Below are 18,162 nucleotides of genomic sequence, written 5' to 3'. Positions count from 1 at the left end.
AATGGCAACAATGGCAAAAGTCGTGATTCCTCTTCCTTTTGGGAGTGGACCAATGAAGTCGATGTCCCATTTAGCGAACGGCCAAGGGCTGGTCACTATGGAGAGGCTTTGAGAAGGTTGCCATTGAACATTTGAGAAGCGCTAGCACTTGTCACATTTCTGGACAAATTGGCAAGGATCTCTTTTCAGGCTCTTCCAAAAGTAACCTTGCTGAAGTACTTTGTGCACCAGAGCCGTTCCTCCCGAGTGATTCCCACAAATTTCCTCATGGATTTCCTTGAGTACATACATGGCCTCTTCACCTCCTACACATCGGAGAAGTGGTGAGGCAAAGCCTCTTTTGTATAGGACATCTTCTTGTAGGATAAAGTGTGCAACCTTTCTTCTTAACTTCCTTTCCTCGCTTCTAGAAGCTGGTAGTGATTGGTCCTTAAGATAGGCGATGATGGGTTGCATCCATAACGGGGTGCCTTCTATCCATAGCACCTCTTTACCTTCGAAAATGGAGGGGCTTCGATAAGTGTTCAATGGGGACAACCTTTAGTAGCTCTGAATCCTTGCTACTAGCCAATCTTGACAGGGCGTCTGCATGAGTATTCTCTATGCGTGGGACTTGAATCAGCTCAAACCTTTCAAAATGAGGAACTAGGTCCAGAACCAATTTCAAGTATGCAACCATGCTACTGTCTTTGGCCGCGAAGTTTCCATTGACCTTACTCATAACAAGCTGAGAATCGTTGCTTTCTAGGAGCCTTCTGACCTACATTTCCTTCGCTAGTCCAAGGCCTGCTAGAAGTGCCTCATATTCGCAGCGTTGTTCAAGGCTTTAAAGCCAAACCTTACTGCGCAATTTAGCTTATGGCCTTCAGGACTTTCCAAGACGATCCCTGCCCCGGAGCCAGCCTCTCCTGAGGATCCATCTATGAACAATTTCCACGTTGAGGGTTCGACTGGTTCCATTGTCGCTTCCATTTCTGGGGATTTGGCAAACTCAGCCACAAAATCTGCAAGGGCCTGGTCCTTGATGGCATGTCGAGATTGGAACAGTATGTTGAACTCACTAAGCTCGATCGTCCATTTTAGTAGGCGTCCCAATGCATCTGTTCTCTGTAGCACTTGCTTCAATGGGAAGCTGGTGAGAACTTCAATTGAGTGGGCCTGAAAGTACGGCCTCAGTTTTCTTGAGGCTGTGATGAGAGCAAGTGCCAATTTCTCCATGTCTGGGTAGCATTTTTCAGCTGGGAGGAGTGTTTTGCTGACATAGTATACTGGTAACTGATGCTTAATTTCTTCTTTGACTAGGACAGCGCTGACCGCCTCGTCCTAAACCACCAAGTACAATAGTAGTGACTCTTCTGGTTGAGATTTTGACAACAAGGGTGCCTCTCCTAAGCGCTTCTTCAGAGCTTGGAGGACTTATTCGCACTTAGAAGTCCATTGGAACTTCTTTCCTTGTTTCAGCACATTGAAGAAGGGTAAGCTCTTATCTGCAGCTGTGGAGATAAAGCGACTGAGTGCGGCTATCCGACCATTGAGGCTTTGGACCTCCTTTGGTTTCTAAGGTGACCTCATTTCAATCAAGGCCATTATCTTCACTGGGTTCGCTTTGATTCCTCTTTGGTTTACAATATATCCCAAAAACTGACCCGAAGCCACTCCAAAGTTGCACTTGAGGGGATTCAACTTCATTTTATATTTACTAAGTATCTGAAAGGTTTGGTCGAGGTGACTTACGTGTTCGTTAGCCTGGAGACTTTTGACTAGCATGTCGTCCACGTAGACCTCCATGGTTTTGCCAAATGAGTTCGGCAAACATCATGTTGACCAGCCTTTGATATGTAGCTCCAGCATTTTTCAATTCGAAGGGCATGATTTTGTAGCAGTACAGTCTTCTGTTTGTAATGAATGATGTAGCCTCCTCATCAGTTTGGAACATGGGTATTTGGTTATACCCTGAGTATGCATCCATGAAACTCAAGAGTTCATGTCCGGCGGTGGAATCCACAAGTTGGTCTTTCCTTGGAAGTGGGAAGCTGTCTTTAAGGCATGCCTTATTTAAGTTTGTGAAGTCTACGCACAACCTCCACTTTCCACTAGGCTTCTTCACCAGGTTCGGGTTAGATATCTACTTCGGCTAGATGGCTTCTCTGATGAAACTATTGTGGCTAAGTTTGTGTACTTCATCTTTCAGTGCCTCATACCGTTCCAGGTTGAGGGCACGTCTTTTCTGCCTATGTGGGGGCACATGAGGAGTTGATGTTAAGATGATGGCAACTGATCCTTTGATTTATTCCCACCATGTCTTCATGCTTCCAAGCGAAGATATCCAAGTTCCTTTTCAGGAAGCTCACCATTTCTTCTTTTGCTTCGAGGGACAGTGCTTTTCCTATTCGCAGGATCCAACTGGGGTCCTCTGGGTTAGCAAAGAAGGTTTCAAGTTCTTCCATTGGGGTTGCATTTGCCTCGAAGTCAATTATCCGGGGATCTAATTCATCAAGAGGGTGCCCTTCTTTAGGGACCTCTTCCATGTCGACGTCTTCCTTCTATTCAAATGTATGCCCTTTTTCAGGGGCGTTGAGCATTTTCACGTCCAAATTGGGTTCACTAGCAACTTTAGTTATGATCACGTTAACAGTTCGGGGCTCCAATTTTCGCAGAGAGTTTAAGTAACATGCCCTGGAGCCCATCTGGTCACCTCATACAGTAGCAATCCCATGTTTAGTTGAGAATTTCATACACAAGTAGTGGATGGAGGTGACAGTCCAAAGATCTTTCAAGGTGGGTCTGCCCAATACTTCATGGTAGGCTGATCTGTGGTCTACCACCAAGAATTCCATGAAATGTTGGGCCACTAGAAGAGTTGAACCCATCACGATGGGCAAATTAATCCGCTCTCGTGGGACGATACTGTCTCCAGTAAATCGGAATAGTGGATAGTCATGGGGATCAACCTATGTTCAATTTGTATCTTGTCGAAGGTGGAGCTGAATAATATATTCACCGAACTGCCATTGTCGACGAGCATGCGTTTGAGCCTGTTTCTTGCCACTACGGATCTCACAACCAATGCGTCACAATGCGGGTGGTGAACTCCTTGTGCATCTTCCTGGGAGAAGATGATTGGGGCCATCCTATTGGCCTCTTGGAATTCGTTGACAATGTAAGTGAGCATTGGTGGGTCTTTTGCTTACCTTATGTAATTCCTTTGGGCATTCCTGGTGTTGCCACCGATGTGAGGTCCCCCAATGATCGTGTCGATCTCCCAGATGATTTGGCCTCCAGAAAATGGGGCCATGTCTCTCTGTCTAGACTCTCCTCGATCCCTTGATTCTCTTCTTCGGGGTGACTGCTCTCTGTGCCTTCTCTCTCCCCTGTTCGGGAAGGCGAATCTACGAGGATATTCGTTCCTCCTGGAGGGATGTGGGTTGTTCCATTCCGAGGGTCGAGGAGCGTCTCTGCACTCGTTGGTGTTATGCCCATAGAGTTGGTGGAAAGTGCGAAACCTTGCTCCTTCTAAGGGCCTGTTTGACCACTTATTTTTCTTCTTTTTATTACTATCAATTCCTTCAGATAGCCCTGTTTCGCTAGGGAAATTCTCGTATGCCGATATCGACACTGCATTTAGTGTGGCAAAAGTTAGTTCCTGTCCGGAAGTGGGAGCTATTTATGTCCTGCCTGGGTCCATTGCTGAGTGACAAGGTGTACTTCAGGTCCTCGACCTACCTACCTTTAAGGTGGAGGGAGTCTTTGCGCGACACAATTTTTGTGATCAATCATCTCTTCACTGACGATCTCCACTCTCATCATTTCTACCAGTTCATCATAAATAGTAGGATTTTTGCTGCGCACATCCCTCCAGAACAAAGTGTTTATGTTGAGGCCGCCTTTCAAGACTGAAAGGGCTTCTTTGTCAGTGATCTGCTCGCAGTACGTGATTTCATCTGTAAACTTGGCGAGATAGCTTTTCAGCTTCTCTCCAGGGGCCTGCCTCATATCTTGCAGGCGTTGCACCAGGGCCTCTCCTTCTCTACGCGAAAGGTACTAGCTCAAGAATGCCTTCTTCAAATCCAGCAAACTCCTAATGCTCAGGGGAGGAAGTCTGTTGTACCACACTTCAGCAGCTCCGCTCAAGGTTAAGTGGAAGGCTCTGCACTTCAAAGCAGGTGAGGCTCTCTTGAGGCTCATCTGTGTCATGTACTTGGTTAGGTGCTTTTTCGGGTCCCCATTTCCTTCATATTTGAGGATCTTAAGGGGCATGAAATTCGAAGGCATTGGGAAGCTTCAAATTTTCCTTGAGAAAAGGAGGTTATCATCATCATCGTCAATTTCATAAGATCGACAAAGCCCATCTAACCCTTCATCATATTGAATGTTCTGGGGAGGTTGAGGTGCTTCTCCTCTGCTGCCCCAATCAACTAAGTCGTTTCTCTCCTTCCTATTTCTAGGAGAAGGAGGTGCTTGTTCTTGCTCCTGTTCTTGCCAAGCTGATCTTCGCACTGAGCGGACTCTATTATTAGGGTCTTATCCTATTCAGTCAAAGAGGTTGACTGACCTTTGTGCTTCATATTCTTGAGGGAAATTGTCCCCTAATTGTGGTTCTGCTGGCTGGCTCCCTTGCATATAGGATGTGGCTTCTGTGCCCACTTCTCTTTCAAATGGGCATTCTCTGTGCTGGCTCATAAGGCATCGGGAACAAGACGCGGGGTTTCCTGAACTGGGTAAGATCCTTGGGACATTTGAGAGCCCTAGTGACCTCAAGCTTGCATGAGGAGTTCATGCATCGCCATATTCTGAGCTGCGATGTCTCTCATGCTCGCAGCTATTTGAGCAATTCTTTCAGTGAGCATGGCTGTTCTTTCACCTCGACGACGTCGGTGATGGGGTCTCTGGTGAGTAACATTGTTACGGAGCACCTCTTCTTCAAGCCTCTCTCATAGGATTGTCGTCTTCATGGTTGGAACTCATCTTATCTCCTTTTTCAAGGGTGATAAGAACTTGGATTATAACTCGACTTTGCTCTTTTTTAAGAACGTGCCCTTTTCAGGTTAAGTCGCTAGTTTTTCGGTGATTTCTCCAGTGGAGAATGCAGAATTTTGGACAGGAAGTTTCCCGCAGACGGCATCAATCTATTGACCTCGCAAATTGGACCCTCCACGTGGCCAACCGATAGCTACTCCACATATTCCTCCCTGCGCACAGTCAACGCACGGTCAGATGCACACGGTCGGAACCAGTGGGGATGGTGGCGGCCGCATACATTCCGACGGTCAAGTTAGCCTCAGGTGATCGGAACAATACCAAGGTTATGCAAAATAGTAGAGAGAAAAATATATATTTGCTTGTTATGGAAAGCTATGTTGTAAGAGTTTCATTACCTCTGTCTCATGTCAAACCTTGGGTATTTATTGATGAGGAGAACCGTTGGATGTGGGACACGTGTATGCATCTGGCGGTGTGAGGCGTCTACTCATAGGTGTCAATAGGGTGGGAGGGTAATTATTTCTCCCGAGTTGAGTTGACATAAAGTTTATTCGTCACATCAACTAGGCTCATGGAGACGTCAAATCAATTAAACCTTAGGGGCTTGGAGTGCACCTCGGCTTCAGGGACAAGGATGCTTCGGTCGATTCAGCAGAATTGTCTATGCCTCACAGTGTGTTAACAGATCGACAATATTGGTGGTGAAGTTACTTCGGAACCACTTCGGATGGGTGCTGAACACCTTGTAATAGGTAGAGGTAGACTCTCCAAAGTTGTTCGGACAGGGGCGTAACATAAACATTAAAGGATTTCTCTTTAGCCTCTCATATCACAAAATTCATCGAGAAAAAAGATAAATTCACATCTTTTACGAGAAAAGATCAAAGCCAACAAGAATTGAAGATTAATTACACCAAGAACTTGAAGATTTAGAGCTTGGAGTTTAAGATCAAGACTTCTTGTATTCATTCATGTTTCGGGTGACATATCTCTATTATTCTTTTTGTAATACTATAGAAATCGTGTTAGGCTAGATCATTGTCTGTATTGGATGAAAATGAAACAAATGTTTTTTTCTTTTTTTAATTCAAAGACTCGTCGTTAGTATATTCTTGATTTTCTTGATTGTGATTGCATGCTTTGTTGCATTATTTAATTGATTAGCAACAAATTAGATAACTAGTTACTTATTAGTTATTATAGTGTTGGAGGGTTCATAATATGTTAGAACTTTTCAATTTCAATAAGCGAATTATAGATGCTAGGAATTACATGTATATTGTGTGCAATCTTATTGATGATCGTGCACATGAATGTATTACTTTGCATATGAACTCGGAATAAAAATAAGATCGGATAATGTTTAGAACGAGTTTAACTAACTTTGAGAGAGATATTTAAATATTATTGAATTATCGATTATAAAGAACACATAAATATTGACAATTACATATTTTGAGAATTGGAAATAGGAATGAGATTGGTGGAATGATTCACTACATTCATCCATTCATTCATTCATTCAAATCAAGTTTTCAAACTATTTATAGACTAATTTAGAATAAATAATATTCAAATTTGATTGCATAATAATATAATTTAATTTAAAGCTTTTTGATCTTGAGACAATACTCAACTTATCATATTACTATTTGTTAAAGAATCAAAGATCTCATACTTCCGTGGATTTCACATGAACAATCAATATTTAATTATTCCTAAAATATAATAAAACCCACTAATAAACGAAAAACTTTATGTGGATCTGTTAACCTTCAACTTTTTTGTGAAAACTCGACGAATAATTCTTCTCAAATAGGCCACATGGACCCCTTTTATCATGGGAACACATTCCTTCCTATTGGAAGGATGCATGTGTCGACAAGCACCTTACCAATAGGGAGAACACAAAAAAAAGGGCCCATGTGGCCCTGTGTATGTTGCAACACTCAAACTCCATGGGTGAACTTGGACCCACAAATTTAAGTCGACAACACATTGATTGTCATGTTAGTAAACCCGTAATGATTGCAAAGAATCTAAGGATTAATTTGGATGTTGACTCTTACTTTGTCCTGTTTTGTACAAGGATATAGATTATGTTATCCATTTTTTAATCACTCTGATTCTGAGCATGTTTGATAGAGATTTTAATCCAATTAACATCAACTTTTTTATTTTTATTTCACTATTTCAGTCGTCGTTTTTGAATTCTTCTCTCACGAGTAGTGGCCACTTTATCTTTAACGATCAAAAAATCAATTAATAAAATCTTTATCAAACAAGCACTCTATCTAATAAATTGTTTTCAATACTCGTAGTTTTAATTAAATATATTGAATGATGATATTAATTTTGGATACCTAAAAAAACTCAATAAAGCAATATTGAATTCATAATATGTATTTACCTTTTCACCTCTAAATACTTTCCCACATGTTTACTGAATTTATTTTTCTTAAAAAAAAAAAAAAAAAAAAACTCGATGAATACCTAACTTCTAGAATTTTATGCATTACTCATAACTTGTTCGGAAGCGATTTTTCAAAAATCAGTTAATAATTCTTCCTACTTTCTAAATATACACATTCAAATAAATCATTTTTTCACTTGAAAAATGTCTCTGAAACAAGCTCTGAATGGTAAGAATTGTCATCGTGCCATTTGTAATATTTACATAATCTAAAATCTTAAAAGGTTATTGAAAGATTTATTTCATTTTTTGTATGTCTTACTAATATCTTCGAAGTAGTCAAGAGAAGACACCTTTTTTTTTTTTCGAACTGTGATGAAATTCTACACGTGCATTTACTTATTTTTAGAAGAGGAAATTGCAGAGGATGTCAATTTTTTTTAAGACATTTACAAAAATGTCACTTTTTTTTATGTTCAAGAATGTCAATTTAAGACATATTTGTCTCTGGAGATAATTTTAAATTCCTTACATGTCCTAATTAAATGAGATTTGATCCAATGGAAGAAATTGTACAAAAATCTTGTCAATGTCAAGGATGAAAAGTTGAATAAAAAAAGAAGATGAATCTTATTTCTCTCATTCAAACAACCCCAACTCTCTCACACTCTCTCTCATTTCTCTCATTACGAGCTTTAATCCAAGAGAGAAAAATCTTTTCTTTTCTTTACTCAATTTTTGTAATATTTTTATATGTAAAGGGTTTATGAGATGCGAAAAAATGGAGCTTTTTGATGGGTTTAAAATAAGAGTTGGAGCTTGGATTAGAAAGAGGTAAAAATTCTTTTAATATCCTGTAATTTTTTTGGATGTTTTGAATAATTTTTAGCTGTGTTATGGTTGGAAATGTTTTTCCCCTACTTTCCGCAATTTCATACCATAAATTTTAATTTTCTCTTTTGTATACATTTTCTATTAGTGATGCATATATGCACACGTTACATGTACCAACACTAATGTTGAGGGAAAAAATTATCTAGGGTTCCAGTTTAATATTTATCATCTTCCTTTGCTTTCAAAGTCCAGATTTTAAATATTTTGGATGTTTCATTGTTGGGTGAAAATTTGGATTCACACTTGACATATCTTTCGTTTCAATATTTTTAGTACTTGTGTGATGTGAAAATAATGTTGCTATCACTTGGAATCCATTTGTTGTGGGCGGTACTCATATTTGGGTTGAACTCTTGCTAGACAGTTGACAGCATACCTGTGGTTTTAATGTTTTGTTATGTTCGAATATAGAGTGAAATATTTTTCAATAATACCTATTTGCTTAGAGGTGAAAAGTAGATTTCTCAATAGTTTATCTGTCGACAGTTCACTAATGTAGAGAAATGTCATCGCGCTTAACTGTCGTTCCCGACAATTAGCCTCAATAATTCTCGACAGATGAAATAGTCGACAGATGAACTGTCGAGAACGACAGTTCATTCCTTCCCTTCGCTCAATTCCACAAGTCAAACTTTGGTTCATTCTAACATTGCACGAGTGTTTTGCATGAACATATATGAAATGCTATGATCTGGTGATTTTTTGATTGATTTTATGTGATTAGATTTTTTCCATCCGAACGTCTCACATGTGACTGATTTCCATATGTGGTTATATTTTTGTGTTTCATGTTTTTATTTGTATAACAATACCATCACCATCACGATTCATTCTTCATAATTTTTGGATCACATGCAATTCAAATCTATTTTTGTGGAAGTTGCTTGTTTGAATTCAGATTATGATAGATTGCATGAATCAATTGAGTTATATTATGTACTGTGATCAGATTGTTTTTCCACATAAGGTGAACGTTATTATATTTCTTCACATTGTTTTCTACGTGCTTTATCTCGGAATACTAATTTCACCAATGTATGATGACATATGAGCAGACTCATACTCATGACTTGAATGATCGTCAAAGTGTTGGTGCACACGTTCTTGCTATAATTGGAGATGGAACCAATCGATTTCGTTGTCAAAAAAAGAGCAACCTTCACAACGGTCTACTTTTGATGACTGTGGCAACTGCACGAAACAACATTTTGTTTTCTATTTATATATATAATTTTGCATTAGTTGGTTTTATTTATGTGATATTGGCAGAGGAAACTGTTTTTGTTTCGTACAGAAAATGTTTATAGTAATGAATAGTAAATAGTAAATAATAGTAGATTATTTTTTAAATGGGGTCATGGAGCTACTCCACAGTACAAAACAATGGTTACATCATGTTCGATATTTGAGCAAGGTTGTGTACATAAAAATGATTTTTGGTGCATTTTATAACTTTCTTGGTTTCGAAACTCATTTGATTTATCGATTAAAACTGGTATTCAATTAAAAATAAACATGATTGAATTGAATATTATGATTTGTTTCATTCAAAAACGTTCGTGAATCATGGTAATATCACTGGACATCATTTTCTTGCAAAACATAATGAGCAGTTCTTTGTTTACATTAAAATATTGTGCGTACCATGTTTCAATCAAGATGAAATGGTACACATGATTTAATATACACAATTTTCATAAATGATAGACCAAGTGTGAGTGATACAAGCGCACTTAGACTTTAAAAGCATCACACTAATTGTCTTTCAAATTCAATTTGAGATGTGATGAAAATAAGTCTTCATCATCACGTATTTCAGTCGGAGGTATATTCAAGTTAACGACCTTGAACTTCAATTCAATTTGAGTACGGGGATCAAGAATATCAAGTTTGTCCTTCAACATTAACAAAAGTTCGGTTACGATATTACTTGTTGGAACCTGAATGTAAGTGGTTTTGTCCCCTCTTCACTTCTATTCGTCATCCACATGAACAAACTTTCCCCATGCGACATGATGAAACTCAAATGATTATTCATACCTCAAATGTTGGCATTGTAATGATAAGAATTCTACAGAATCAATGTGTTGGCATTTAATAGCATGAAAGTGGCACTACATAATATGTAAATCCGTACATTAGTAAAAGGTCAAATCAAGGCTTTCCATCGTTTTTAAGTGTTCAATTTGACAGTAAAACTATATATCCCGACAGTTTGTAAATGTCGGGTTCGACATTTCAAACGTCTAACCCGACGGTTTGTAAATGTCAAATTTGACAGTTGAACCGTCGAAAATGTCGAGAAGCAGATGACAGTGGGCAGAACATATTCTTCAGCACAACACATTAAGTGTGATAATTAGTATTGAGCTAGATGAAAAAGGTCAGATTGGCCTTGTTATTGAAGAGACATTTAATGAAAACATTGTTTGGTTTGAATGGAAGAAAGTACTCAAAATCTTAATAGTGATAATCACATTTGTGAAGGATTAAAAAAAAAAAATCAATGAATAATAGTTTCAAAAATTTTAAGTAAATATGTCCAGATTGTATTTAATATTTACAAAACAGTAAACTGTAGAAGTAAAATGTAAATATTTTCTAATAATTAACCTCTCAAAATGGATTATGAATGCAAGAGAAAAATCTTCTTGATTAATGAAATGAAGAAGATGAGAAAAATTAGGGTTTGTAAGAGAAGAAGAAGATATATTTGTTTATGTTTCATTTTAAATTTCTTTTTTATTAATACAAATTCATATTAATCAATATAATACACATTTATCCATATTTTTTTATATATAAAATAAATCATCACATCAATATAATCAATTCTTTCAAATCAAGCATTAAATGCTAATGAAAATGTGTCATTAAGGATAATTTGGACATTTCACACAAAAAGTGACATTTTTGCTCACATAAAATGAAAATGACAACTTTTGAGGACCTTGATAATTTTGTGACATTTTTGAAAATTCCCCTTTTTAGAATATAAGAACCTTCAAAGAAACATAGAAATATACCAACAAAATTCAACTTGTTTGAATTATACATATATATTTTGCAATTTGAATTGTGAGTGCATGAACCTTCTGTGAAATTGAAACTATATATATAAAATAATAAAACCTGTGTAGTGCTTTTATTCGCCGAAACATTGATAACCCAGAAAACAATTTTGAAAAGATAAAGGTTTTTTTGTTTTGTTTGAAATTATAGTACAAAATGGCGATATATGAAAATAATGCTTATGAGTAGGATCTTGCCCTTCTTGAATCGATAAAAGGCATTTGCTCGACAATTCTCAATCCCCATTTCCATTAGAGTGGCTGCCGCCGCCTATGGCCGCCGGCCCGCCAATGGTGTGACTGTAAAGGGCGAGCCTGATATCAGCTTTGAAATGTATGAAGATTTTACTTTTCCTACAGCTGCGCTGCCANCCAATGGTGTGACTGTAAAGGGCGAGCCTGATATCAGCTTTGAAATGTATGAAGATTTTACTTTTCCTACAGCTGCGCTGCCAGAAAGCGAGACGGAAGTGGATATTGAACCAGTGGCACCACCACCCCGGGGAAAGCACTACAGAGGGGTTCGGCAGCGGCCGTGGGGGAAGTTTGCGGCGGAGATAAGGTACCCTGCGAAGAATGGCTCCCGTGTGTGGCTAGGGACTTATAAGACGGCGGAGGATGCTGCATTAGCGTACGACAGGAGCCGGTCAAGATTACTAAAAAATCATCGTCGTCTTCGCCTAGTCGTTCTGCATCTTCCGGGTATCGGATGGGCTGCCTAAGAAGCGGAAAAGGGCGGTGGGAGAGGTGGCGCCACCGGTGGTTCATGGTAGGAAGCAAGTGGAAAGTAGTGGGCCGAAAAGGGTACGAGAGAAGTCTGTTCCGTGGTGATAAAAATTAAAATGTTTTGATTTATTTTCTGTACAAATTTTTCACTAGTTAAATAAAATTGAGTTCTTTCTTTCTTACACAAATTCAATTTTCCTACTCTTTTTCAAGTGCATGAATTTTGACTACCCACGCTTACAGTAATGTAATTTTTAGAAGTAAGACGAACATATCTTTAAATTATTTGTATTAACAAAATAATTTTTAAAATTACAATTTTATTAATAAAAACTAAAATTTTCATAGTTTATGTTTTAGAAAATTAATTATAATTAAAGTAGTTAGTAAAACATGTTAAACAAATAGCCAAAATACCTACGCCCCCTACAATAATTGTACATAAGGGCATACTTAATATAGATTTTTTTTTAAAAAAATTTTGTGAAAAATAATTTTTTGAAAAATATATGATAAAAAATTTAAAAAAATTATGAATTTATGTACATAATTATTTTATTGAGAGAACAAGTATTTGAAAATGAATTTATGAAAACGAATTTCAAAGAATTTCTATCAAACATGGGCAAAGTAACAAATGCAAGAGTAAGGTGATCAGTTAAATATATTATAGAGCAGGGAAAAAGGAGAAATTGATAATTATTATAAAAAATACAAGGACTTACTTTATCATGTAACGTATAATGAGTACTTGTACACTTTATTGTATTATAAGTTATAATTATATACTTATGTAGAAGACAGTTAATAAATAACACATTTTGTTAAGTATGGATCCATTTTTTTTATTTTCAACATAAAAAAAAATTCAAATTTCATTGACGCTCTTGAATTTTTTTACTATTAGATTGATCCAAATCCTTTAAAAACTACTAAAATTATCTCACAAAATTATTGTACATTTTCATTTTACCCTTTATATCTTTGCTAAATTTGGAATTATCTGTACACATCTCTTTTCCATGTACGAAAAGCATTATGTATGTACTTAGGGCTGGATAAAAATCCCCGAACCGAGCCCGAAGGTTCTTCTTAAGTTAAATACCCGAACGGGTATCCGAATCAAGAACTAATGGGTACGGTTCGATTCTTGGTTCTAGACCAAGAATTGAATTTTCCTTTTTTTTTTATATTGAATAAATCAAATTATTTTAATTTTTTCTAAATCTAATTTTTTGGCCCAATTATTTGTTTTATTTAAATTTTTTTTTTAGCCCAACATCAAGCATTCAAGCCCATTTTGTTCTTCCATTTTTAGCTCAACTCTGAATCTCTAATATCTAACCCACTAAATCCAAGTATCCAACCCTAAATAAACTACATAGTACACTACATACGGTCCTATCTCTCAATATTAACCCATAAGAAATTGAAAACCTACACATCCAATCCAAAGACCAAAATCGAAGTCGCCCTGTTTGGCCCCCATCGTCGCCATCGAAGCGGTGAACTCCGAAAGGTGAAAGCCCATCAAAGCCGAGACCTCCAACCATAGACCATTCGAACAAGGTAGGAAGTATTCTTCCATATATTCACTAGGGTTTATACAGTTGTTCGTTCCAGTGAATCCCTAATTTGATATTTGGTTTCATTATCTTTTTTCCTTTTTAATTTTTTGATAAAATTTTAAAGTTTGATTACAATGTTGGCTTTAGAGAAGAGCAGTAGAAGCAAATTATTAACTACATTTCTTTTCTCTTTCCAGGGAGGCAGATAAAGAGTCGTCTTTTAAGATAATAGAAGGTTTAGATAAATAATGAGAAATAGGTGGTTTAATCTTACATGTGCAACAAGATAGCATTATTGTAGACAGATTCGTGGCTGCCTCCTACCGATTAGCAAATTCTTGTAAACATGTACATATGATGTAAATTCTTCATGTATTATATGTTGGAACTTTTCACAAATCTTTATAATCTTTTTGTAGATTCAATGGGTTTCTGAATTTCGAGGTTAAGTATTGATTGATTTTTATCTTGGTTTTCTTTTATTATGTTGTATGAAATGAGTATTCACTTTTCAAGAATCAAGAAAGGTAATAAAAGGGACAATTTTCAGGAATGATAAAGTTATAACATGATTAAGTTAATTATTTTGAACAAAAAATTCATAGTAATTCTCAAACTTGCTAAAGGTGAGGGAGATTCTGGAGTGATAAAGTTATACAATTTGACTCCGCCATTTGATGATTTTCTGGAAAATTGTTTGTGCAAGATTTAATCAAGTTTCTCATTAAGGTTATATCAGTTTTGGATGCTCGAATGGGAGACAAAAAAATAGCCTAATGAGATGTCGGAAATATGAAATCATTTCACTAAAATACTTGATGGAGAAAGAGCATTTAAGGCTGATACTAATAATGGAACTCCTAGCATGTGGAAGCATTTAAAAATTTGTTATGCATATAAGAGCACTAGGGTTGATGACAACCAAGCAATACTCTCTCGAGAAGACAATGATGGTGGTATTATGGCTACGGTGTTTAATAAAGAAATGTGTAGAAAAGCATTGGTTAAGATGATTATTATTAATGAATTGACTTTTTCCTTTGTGGAAGGTGTGAATTTTAAGGAATTTGTTCATCAACTTTGTCATAGATTTGAGATTCCTTGTCAAAAAACGATTGCTAGAGATGTGTTATCTCTAGCATGAAACAAAGGAATCATTGAGGATTAAATTTATTAATGATAGGCAAATGATTTCTTTATCCACTGATTGTTGGACATCAATTCAAAACATCAATTATATGGTAGTCACAGCACATTTTATTTATAGAAGTTGAAAACTACATAAGAGGATATTGACTTTTTCTGTTGTTCCAAATCACAAAGGGGAGACAATTGGGAAGCTTATTGAAAATTGTTTACTTGATTGGGGAGCGTGTGGGTACCATTACTGTAGACAGTGCAAGTGCAAATGATGCAGTGATCATTTATGTGAAAAACAAGTTGAAGAATTGGAAACCTAATGATACTATGATTTTAGGTGGCTCTTATTTGCATGTACGTTATTCAGCACACATAGTTAATTTGATTGTTAAAGAAGGGTTGAAAGAGTTTAATCTATCTATAGAAAGTATTCACAATGCGGTCAAATATTTTCGATTATCTCTTTCTCGGTTGGTGAAATTTAAGTGTTGTATTGAAAGGGAAAAGATTGCATGCAAAAAGCTTGCTATTTTTGATGTTTCTACTAGATGGAATTCAACATTCTTAATGTTAGATAGTTCATTGAATTTTGAAAAAGCTTTTTATAGAATGGAGGAAGATACCCTCAAGTTATGATTGGGAGAAAGCTAGAAAATTTGTCAAGTTTCTAAGAACCTTTTTCATTGAGTGTTACTTCCAACATTCACTTCCAAGAAATGTGTAAAATTGAGCAAATTTTGAAAAAAATGGGTGATAAGCAAGATTATTTGCTAAGTAGCATAGCAAACGACATGAAAATTAAGTTTGACAAGTATTGGGGGTAATGTTGATAAAATGAACAAGATTTTGATTTTAGCAGTTGTGCTTGATCCTAGGTATAAGTTGGAGTTTGTTGTACATTGTATTGGTATCTTGTATGACTTTGTCAAGGTTGAAGCCACAAAAATTGAGGTCATGAAATTATTGTATGCTTTGTTTAACCAATACAAGGGATGTCATCGTTCAAAGAATGAAGCTAGTGGAAATGGAAGTGGTGGCAATGAACATAATGATAGAGTCACTTTGTTGGAGGGTTCAGATGATGATGATGATTGGGATGATTGTAATTTTGATTTTGGGTACAAGAAAATGAAAACTAGCAAAATGGATTTTTCTAAAAAAGGTAAGGTACAATAATATCTAATGGAACCTACTGAAGATGCTATTGATGAAAACTTTAACATTTTAAAATGGTGGAAGATCAATAGTTCAAGGTTTGAATTTTTATCTAAGGTTGCAAAGGATGTTCTTGCTATTCCTGTATCTACGGTGGCTTCTGAGTTAGCATTTAGTACTGGAGGGCGCATTCTTGACCCATTTAGGAGTTCTTTAACTCCTAAAACAGTTGAGACCTTGATTTGTACACAAAACTGGCTAATGAAAGAATCTAGATTTTTGAGAGTTTTCGAAGATAGAGTTTGTATTGAAGAGATAGAGTTCTATCAGAGCATTGAGACATGTAATAAAATATATATTTTATTTTTCTTATTAAATCTTATTAGTTGAACAATTTTTAGTTCATTTATGTTTACTAATTGTGTTTTTTCAATATTTTTCTGTAGAGTTTCTTCGTATGGCAAGTCAAGAAATTGATGATTAATCAAATAACTGGTAAGTATTAGCAATATTTAAAAATATTTTATCTCTATGACTTTTAATTCATATTTAATTGTTTTATGTAGACTTGATTTTGAAGGCTGAAGCAAGGAAATTATTGATATGGATTGTCGATATTTTAGTACTAATATCTATTTTTTGGTATTTGTATACACTGGTAAATTAATTTTATTGTACAACTTGTTATTTATATGTTTTCTAATCGGACTTCGTTAATTTGTAAAAGCTATGATTCAACATGTTATTAGTTGTATTTATGTAATGTTGTAAATGTTAAAAAATGAAATTATGGTACGGAACCGAACAGAACCGAACCAAATGGAACTGAACCCGAACGGTTCCATAATTAAATTTAGACTCGACGATTCCAATTACTAAGTACTCGAAAATTTTGGGTCTTGTCCAACCCTATATGTACACTAGTTTTGTTATACGTAAATCAACTTGTTACCTCTATTAATAAGCTACACATTGTTTTTCCATCCTTTGTTGACGGAGACTTATTGCAGAAGTAGGATATTTGTAACCCTACTATTGGAGGGGTAGATTTAATGGAAGAGTGATAAGTATGCTTACACGCTTATTTATGCTTGTAATATTGATAAATTATGATTAATTTGAGCGGATTATTACCTAATTATATAAAATTATGTAATTTGTAGGATAAAGATCGTGGTTAAGGGCAATTTATGTAAAAAGTAGTGAATGTGAGCTTGATTGGAGCTTAATTCGAGCAGCTGAATATCATTCGGGGTGGCAATAAATCAATTAGAATAAGTTTTAGATGCAATTAGATGAAATTATAATATTAAGGATGAAAAATTCATAATTGAGAAGTTTGGAGACCAAAATGAAAATTTTGAAAGTAAGGAGGACCATCAGCAAAATTGAAAAATAGGCCACAAGACGGCTAGCTACGTTTTGCAAAAAGTAGGCCTGGACGCGGTTTGGTTTCGTTTGGTTTCAACTCCAACCCAAAACCAAATTAATCGGTTTAGGTGAATTTCAACCCAAACCAACACACTTTAACTCTTAAATCGATCTAAACCAATCGAATCGGTTTGGTTTGGTTTGATTCGGTTAGTCGGTTTGGACTTTTAGTTCAAATTTATTATTATTTTTTTTTAAAAATAATATCCCAAGTTTTTGCCCAATTTTGGCTCAATTAGATTACAAGATTTAAAATAACTAAATAACTTTATATTACAAGAATAATTGACTATCAAATAAAATTAGGTTGCTAGAAACAGATCAACAAAAAGCTTAAGAATTTTGTTGCCTTTAGATATATTATGTACCCTAATTGCTTGTGTCGGGAAAAAAAACTAAGAATAACATAATCAGCTCGTGAAAGAAAATTTTTAGTACTATTACTTACCGGCAATATCATAGATTGAAGGGAATTGTAATATAGTTATGAGATTAGAGCTTATCTTTTGATTTTTTTTTTTTTTTTAAAAAAAAGGTAAACATGTAAGTGGATTGTGTTGATTCGGTTAACCAGTTATTTGAGACTTCAAACCATAACCCGAACTAAACCACCATGGTTTTAATTAAACGAAAACCAAATCAAACCAATTACCTATGTCAAATCGACCCAAATTCAGTTCGGTTTGATTGGTTTGATCGACTTTTCGATTTATTTGCCTAGGCCTATGCAAAAGAGTGGGGAACCCTGTGGTTGGTCCATTAGGGAGCGTTTTCCCTACACACA

General features: G+C 36.0%; 1 protein-coding gene across 1 annotated transcript; it reads left to right on the top strand.

The window, feature by feature from the left end:
* The first annotated feature begins 9,644 nt into the window (after positions 1–9,644).
* Positions 9,645–12,250, top strand: LOC111386767 (ethylene-responsive transcription factor CRF4-like). Its single transcript, XM_023011237.1, has 2 exons — positions 9,645–9,782; positions 11,577–12,250. Exons 1-2 carry the CDS (start codon positions 9,645–9,647, stop codon positions 12,078–12,080), a joined length of 642 nt encoding a protein of 213 aa, XP_022867005.1. The 3' UTR covers positions 12,081–12,250.
* Positions 12,251–18,162: the final 5,912 nt, after the last annotated feature.

The sequence above is a fragment of the Olea europaea genome, unplaced genomic scaffold (genome assembly GCF_002742605.1).
Source record: "Olea europaea var. sylvestris unplaced genomic scaffold, O_europaea_v1 scaffold372, whole genome shotgun sequence".
Classification (NCBI taxonomy): Eukaryota; Viridiplantae; Streptophyta; class Magnoliopsida; order Lamiales; family Oleaceae; genus Olea; species Olea europaea.
Note: the sequence above shows the minus strand (reverse complement) of the source record. Positions and strands in the feature narration are given on the sequence as shown.